Here is a 7970-nt window from a genome sequence, read left to right as displayed (position 1 = left end):
AAAACAAAATTAAATAAAAACTAAATTTTGTTACAAAGGAATTAATCAGGAATGTCCAAATATTTTTTTATTTATTTTTTTGGCACAAACTATGTACATATTGGATATATGTTGATCCTTCCTTTCTGTCCTTCATGAATTTAAGTGCATGTGCTTGCATTAAATTGTGTAGTGCATTTTTTCAATGAATGTACGATGAGAAGCCGGCCCCCCCGCTTTCGGCGGTTAGCAGTTAGGTCCCCCACCTACTGATCCTTCCTATATACTATTCTGCAGGTGTGTGACCCGTCCGATCTGATGTGACAAGTATTAGAAAAAAATAATAATAAAAGAAAGCACCACACCGCACTGACACTACGGACTGATTGAGGCTAGTTGTTGAGCTACTAAAAAGAAAAACAACAAAAAAAAAAAGGGAAAAAAAACAACAACAACTGTACAGTGTCTGTAAACTTGTCAGTCTGACTACATCAGACCTACTTCTTATCCTGCCCCAAAATGGACTTCAAATCCCCATTGACCCTATCATAGTAAACATATTGGGAATGTATTAAAACTGCATAATACTTTTATTCGAAGGCTTAAAGTCTCCACAATTCCGCTACGTTCTATATATAGTGTAAGGCAGAAAAACAAAACGCTTTGTAAATAGTGGTAAATCAACCGTCTTGGTTCCTTATGTTGGCCTAGGTGTTGGAAAAGTCAGCTATGTCAAATGTTGCCTACTTCCATGGGGAAGCCAGATCCATGGCTGCTGACAAGGGAGTACAGAGAGTACGCAAGGGTCAGCACCAGGGGCCAGACCTTTTTTTTCCTGATATGGTCTTTCTGACATGGCACATGGGGGGGGTGGGGGGGGTAGCATGCATAAAGAGCAAAATGCCTCATCAGTTTATAGGGGTTGTAAAGGTTTGTTTTCTATTTTCTAAATTGGTTCCTTTTAGGCCTCATTCACACGACAATCCGTTCGGGTCCGCCTGTCAGTTTTGATGGCGGACCTGAACGCTCCATGCATCCCTATGGAGTGTCGGATGTCAGCGGAGACATGTCCGCTGACATCCGACACGATCCGATCTGCTACAAACAGACATATGGGGGCCACGTCCCCATCTGTCCATGCGGATCGGATCGGGTAAGATCTGATGAAAACAGACATGCTGTCCGTTTTCATCAGATCGCTCCATAGCAGACAGTGGTGCCCGACAAGCCCCTCCCCACTCAGTGAGCAGAGAGGAGCTGGTCATCCATCGGCTCAGCGGAGATCTGCGGACTGATCTCCCGCTGAGCTGACGGGAGCAGGCGGACTCCGTAGGAACGGAGTCCGCCTGTGTGAATGAAGCCTTAGCTTCCTTGGAACTACATGCCTTCGGGGAGACGCCGAGTCGTTCTGGCTGGGGGTTAGTCAGCGTGCTCGCCCCCTCCCTTGGGACTACATCCCTGCGGGGAGACGCTGAGTCGTTCTGGCTGGGGGTTAGTCAGCGTGCTCGCCCCCTCCCTTGGGACTACATCGTGCATCTCCCCGCAGGGATGTAGTCCCAAGGGTGGGGGCAAGCACGTTAACTGACCCCCAGCCAAAACGGCTCGGATGATGGGGGCAAGCTTACTGAGGAGGAACAGGATATGAGAAAATTTAGACAAAGGGAAAAACATTTTTTAGAAGGGAAATGAAAGGAAAAGGTAAGTGAACCAACAATGCACGAGCTTAAAGGAACCAATTTAGAAAATTAAAAAAACGAACCTTTACAACCCCTTTAATGTCAATCTCATCTGCTGAAGGCTCCTTGCCTCTCCTATTCTGCTGGGTCCTTCGGACTCATTTCTCAACCTTTATACCTCCAGTGGAACTCTTGAAATAATTTTCAGGTCTCAAGGAACCCCCCCCCCCTGATAAGACTAGTCCATCAAAGGTCATTGGGAACATGCCCCTTACATTGGTGGTGGCTTATGGGAAGAATGCTCCCGTTAAACACCGTCAATACATCTTTTTTTTTTTTTGTTTGTACTTTTCTGTAAGCGATATATATCAAAATTTATGGAAAGTCCACTTTTCCTTCACATTCGGGTGCCTCTGCCGACATCACTTTACCATTTTTTGGGGGGCTCAAAGACCTCATACTTTGAATCCTGAGACCGCAGAGCGGACCCACCAAGTACAAACTTTCTCTGTGCGGGGACAGTCATATTTCAGGATAGTGATGGAGAAAACCTTGGCACCCCAGATGTTTTGGAACTACATTTCCCATGATGCTCAACTACACTGAAGAGTGCACGAGCATCATGGGAAATGTAGTTCCCAAACATCTGGGGTGCCAAGGTTCACCATCACCACCCTAGGTTGTCTGATTCTCCCGTTGGGGAGCTCAACAACCTCACAGATGTAAGTACCCCATCACATTTTACTTTCTCTTCCTATATTTCATCTAATTATTTGATAAACAACTACACCTTAAACTCTCCCGTGGCCTATTTTTTTCTCCTCATCTTTGGAGGCATCCCAGTTTTATTTTCATTACAATGGTGTCCAGGATGACTCTCTTGCAGCCATGCCGCTGGCTCTGCCAAGTGGTGTTGCACCAGGAACTATGCTGGCACCATCAGACGGGAGGTCAGCCACGTCTTAAGGAACCCTTATCCACCCCTAGAGTTCCATGGAACCGTGGTTGAGAATGGATGTTCTAACTAACGCTGATTGATTTGTGCGACTTCTTTCTCCATAGCTACGTATGCCAGGAGCATGCTTCAGAGCCCACCATGTAATTTGTAGGTGTGAGATAATGAGGTGGTGGCAGGCTTGGGTTCTGTCAGGCAGACTGACGGGCCCTATGATTTCTTACAGCAGGCCTAACCAGATCTATAAGAACTTGCTGTAGAAGACCCTTGGCAAATATAAAAAGGTGAACCTTTCCCACCGGACAAACCAAATACTTCAAACCCCCTGTGCCAACATGAAGGATCAAGACTGGAAATACATATTACTTATTGATGATGCCACAGCCCTGTCATAAGATAAAGGCGTTCTTAGAAAGGTGGAGATACATTTTAAGCTCCCAAAGTGTGACCTTCACCTGTAACAATGTAATAATACTTGCGGAGTGCCCCCCAGTAAGCTGCCTTGGCGCTACAAGGGAGGAGGAATTCTCCAAGCTGACCCCACAAAGAGGAACTTCTGAGTGCCCTGTAACGTTCTGAAGATGTTGGCTACCTGAAAGGAAGAGGTCCTTCAAAACTGCACAATACAAAAAAAAATAAAAATAAAAACTCCTTCTTGTAACAAGAGGAGATATGGCTAGCGCTATCCCAGAGACGGCAGTCTGTATGGCATCCTACGCGTCCGATATACAGCTCTGGATCTTGTCCATCCACTGCTGGGCACTTTGTGCGTCCTGAGCGCAGAAACTGTACACCCGCTTGCTGGTTTTTACCTGCAGTGAAAAATTAAGAGGATCATCAGATACATCATACGAGATGACCAAAAGCTTACGTTTTCCTGGTATCTTAAAATGTCATAGCACCTTGTCTCAGTACTCTTCCCAGCCATGAGGCAAGGAGTGGGTTGGCTCTTGGAAGGAGTTATGTCAATATCTAGATGTCTCAATCAGTGGCGTTGCTATGGGGGTTCGGGCCACACCCGGGTGACACCAGGGATGCCGATAGGGGGGTATCACAGGACCGCCTGTAGGGGCCTGGACAGCAGGGTGATTGGTGCGGTAGGACAATGTCTGTGTCTCTCCCTTCAGCCGCTGAAAACAGGTTTCTCCCCCTCTCCCTCCTGCCGGATTTCAGCTGCTAGAGAGAGAGACACACAGTGTACGATTCTGTAATTATCCTCCTGTCCTGCCCAGGGCTGGACTGGGACAAAAATTTGGCCCTGGACTTCATCCAGACTGGCCCACTTTGACAGGTCTCTCCCATGGCGGCCGGACAACTCCCGCACCCCCCCGGCCACCCAAGCCCCCTCTCCCCCTTCACTAGCCATTCTACTTTATTAGAGTAGAATGGCTGGTACTGGTACTCTTATAGGCAGTACCAGTGGGGAAGCTAGACATTATTTCACCCGGGGCAAAGAATCAGTTCGGTGCCCCCCCTTATGGGACAAGATTAGGCAGAAGTGAGAGGGGGGAGGCGGTCCGCTGTCACTGAAGCAGGCCCACTGAGCCATCGGCCCACCGGGAAACTCCCTGTAGTCCCAATGGCCAGTCCATCCCTGGTCCTGCCACACCAATCCCCCTCCCTGTGCTGCCCCATCTGATTCCCCCCGTGTGCCTGGTTTCCCCCCGCAGCACAGTCACTGCTGCGGGCACACAGGCGAAAAGCAGAGTGGGGGAAAGGGGCCGGTAATTACCTGACCCTTTTTTTCTGAATTGGACACAGTGAGTGATTGCCATGGATTGCTCTTTTGTCCATTCATAACTGAGCATAGTAAACTGTGTTTACTTTGGTTCAGTTTATGAATGGGGAGGAGCCTCTGTCTCCTGTTCATTCATCTTCAGTGCAGCTGAGGCTGCAGAGAAAGGGACTGGGGAATCGGTGTCCTCAGTCCCTTTCCATGTCTCAAAAGTGAGATGTCAGGGGTGTGTTTGGATCCCTGATATTTCATCCAATCCCCCCCCACAACATTGTCGAAAACAAAATGTTAATAAAAATTCTTTAAAAAATGTAAAAATAAATAGAAATAATTTTTAAAATTGTAAAAAAAAACTTTAAAAATGGGAAAAACATTTAAGACAGAGAAATTTCTGCACTGTAACTGTTTTGTTCGTTCATGTTGAGCGCATTCGATAACAGTCATTGTCATGTACCTTTTTCACTGAAGATTTAAAAAAATAAAAATAGGAAAAAAATAATACATTTTTAGGTAGATTCACAAACATTGCCCTAACTTTAGGGCGGCCTAGCCTAGCCTGTTTAGGCTACACCGTCGTAAGTTAGGCTAGTAGTGATTCACAATCTACTTACCTGCGGCGGCGTAGCCCAAAACGAGCGGGCGTAAGGGCGCCTAATTCAAATTGCTTGGAGGGGGGCGTGTTGTACGGAAATGAGGCTTGACCTCACGTTTTTTGACACTGCGCATGCGCCGGGCGACTACATTTCCCAGTGCGCATTGCGGCTAAGTACGCTGTACGGGCCTATTGATTTTGACACGGACGTAAACAACGTAACTCCCGATTTGCGGACGACATACGCAAACGACGTAAAAAAATCGAACCTCGCGGCAGGAACGGCGGCCATACTTTAACATTGTTATTCTACCTCATAGGTGGAATAACTTTAGGCCGCCTAAGGCCTTACGGAAACGACGTAATTCGACGGCATAGGCCTGGCGTACGTTCGTGAATCGGCGTATTTCCTCATTTACATAATCTACGCCGGCCGCAATGGAAGCGCCACCTAGCGGTCAGCCAAAACATTGCAATCTAAGATAGAATGGCACAAGCCGTCCTATCTTAGATATGTTTAAGTGTATCTCTGTTAGAGAATACACTTAAAAATAGGTCGGCTTAGATTCAGAGTTAGGTTGGCTTATCTGTAGATAAGCCGGCCTAACTCTTTGTGAATCTACCTATTTGTATTTTTTTTTTGTAGATCGGAGAGTGTGTGGTAGATTGGGGGGTCTCGATGTAGATTGGTGTAGATTGGTGTATGTCATTCTGGAGGAGTGGGCGTACCTAGGCTAGGTTCCACACCATTCTAGGTTTTTCCCATATGTGATACGGAGCCTCAGAAACTGAGATCCAATGAATGAAAAGGGTGAGCCAAGGACAGTAAGGCTGGGGAGAAGAGCACTAGATGATGCTGGACCTCCTCCAGCCAGGAAATGAGGCGGGGCTCTTACTTACAGTGTGCATTAGAAGGTGAAGCAAGTAAGAAGGCAACAGTGTGCAGTAAACTATTTCAGTCCAGGAGGGAAACTTGTACAACTATGTAAGGCTGGAGGGTCAATTTTACCAGCGACTCCTTTCTTAGGACATCCTTTAAGTGATATCATGTGACATGTTAATTTAGAAATGAGTTGTTTACTTGTGGAACGGAGGTTTTGCAACACACAACCACCCCCGCAGATGTGCAGTCTATGGGTTATTTTAAGCACGACGATGTCCCAAAGAACCTGCCCGTGTCTGTACATATCCATCACATGACATGGGTCAGGCACACACTGTCCCGGGACCCCCCCAGCCCGATTCCTGCAAACCCTGGCTCTACCATTCCTAGTGCACAATATAAATCTGACAGATCACATGTGTACTGTACTGGTTTCTATAGACACGGCTCTATTTCTGCCTTTCTCCCGAGTGGACGGTGATGTCATGACTTGGAATTCTTTGGGGCCCCACCCTACAATTCTACAGATCCCAGATGGCATCTGGAAAGAAGCCCCGAGATGCGAGCATCCTGCAGGAATGTATTGTTTCACTTCTCTATCTGCTTCCAATTACACAGCGAGATTTCTTCACATATCTCTCCATCCCGAATGACAAGCTGAAAAACATGCACAGTCGGCGTCTGATTGGTGATAAATTGGCGATCGCCTAAACATGACAGACGCATCTGATCAGTGCACAACAAGTTTAAAGGTGTGTGCCTACCAAAACCTAAAAATAAAGGGGGCATGGGTGACCTGCACAGGGGTTCAGTTTTACAGCCAGATCCTACACCAGGACACACCATGGCTTAAAACGGCTTTGTTGTGTTGTGTTCTAAAAAAAAAAAACACCAAGTGCTGGTCCAGCTGAATATGCAGGCCCGGTTCTTCTTACCCCTGTGTAAGCTACCTGACGTCCCTGAGACCACAGACCAGACCTGACGTCCCTGAGACCACAGACCAGACCTGACGTCCCTGAGACCACAGACCAGACCTGACGTCCCTGAGACCACAGACCAGACCTGACGTCCCTGAGACCACAGACCAGACCTGAGACCAAAAAAAAAATAAACACCAAGTGCTGGTCCAGCTGAATATGCAGGCCAGGTTCTTCTTACCCCTGTGTAGGCTACCTGACATCCTTGAAGCCAGAGACCAGACCTGATGTCCCCGAGACCAGACCTGATGTCCCCGAGACCAGACCTGATGTCCCCGAGACCAGACCTGATGTCCCGAGACCAGACAAAGCAGCTGCTTTGCATGAACCACATGCCAGAAAATACATGAATAAAGTATTCTTGCTACATTTGCACATTATTAATGATTATAACATTATTAACGATCCCACGAGCAGAACCAGCAGGTCATTTGATTCTTCGTTCGTCTCAAGATCTCTTGCTTTCTAGCTCCCTCATAACCTCCAGGACTTTTCCAGAGCCTCTCCAATGCTATGGAACTCCTTACCCACATCTGTCCGATTATCTCCTACTCTATTAGCTCTTAGACGATCCCTGAAAACCCTTTGCGCATGCGCAGTTCGTGATACGTACCTGTCTGGCGCTCGGCCCATAATTTGCATGGGGTCACGCCTCATTTGCATGGGTCATACTCACTTCCACCTACGCCGGCGTACGCCTTTGAAACCCACGCCACGCTGGTGCAGCGTTGGGAGCACTGGCTTGCTGAATTTGATGCTTGCCTCTCTGCGCTGCGTTGGCGTAGCGTACGGCGGTTACTCTACCGCGGCGTTATGTGCGCCTTGCTCTCTGTGAATCTGGGCCTTTGTCACATATTATCGCATAATACTGCATTTTTTTTCTTTTAATATTAGGGATAGTCATTCATGCATATTTGTTTATTTTTGCTGCATAGCTTCTTGATTTAGTGCACTTTATTACTGTTTCACATGTCGCATATTTACTGCGTTTTTTTTTTTTTTTTTTTTTAGAAATTGGGGATAGTCATTTATGCCTATTTTTGCTGCATAGCGTCTTGAATTAGCGCACTTTATCATTGTTTCACAACATTATCGCATAATACTAAAAAATATTTTTGATGTTAGGGATAGTCATTCTTGCATATGTTTATTTTTGCAACTTAGCGTCTTGAA

At 46.7% G+C, this 7970-nt stretch overlaps 1 protein-coding gene across 4 annotated transcripts in view; it reads right to left on the bottom strand.

The window, feature by feature from the left end:
- Positions 1-1982: 1982 nt before the first annotated feature.
- SBF2 (SET binding factor 2) overlaps positions 1983-7970 on the bottom strand; it is a 420356-nt gene continuing 414368 nt past the window's right edge. For all 4 annotated transcript variants that reach the window (XM_040327974.1, XM_040327975.1, XM_040327976.1 and 1 more), the window contains one exon: positions 1983-3422. In XM_040327974.1, coding sequence (XP_040183908.1) covers positions 3324-3422 — 99 coding nt within the window. In that variant the 3' untranslated portion in view covers positions 1983-3323. The remainder of the gene's footprint in view (positions 3423-7970) is intronic.

Source organism: Rana temporaria, chromosome 11, assembly GCF_905171775.1.
Source record: "Rana temporaria chromosome 11, aRanTem1.1, whole genome shotgun sequence".
Lineage (NCBI taxonomy): Eukaryota > Metazoa > Chordata > Amphibia > Anura > Ranidae > Rana > Rana temporaria.
The sequence above is the reverse complement of the archived record's forward strand: the minus strand, read 5'-3'. Positions and strand labels throughout refer to the sequence as shown.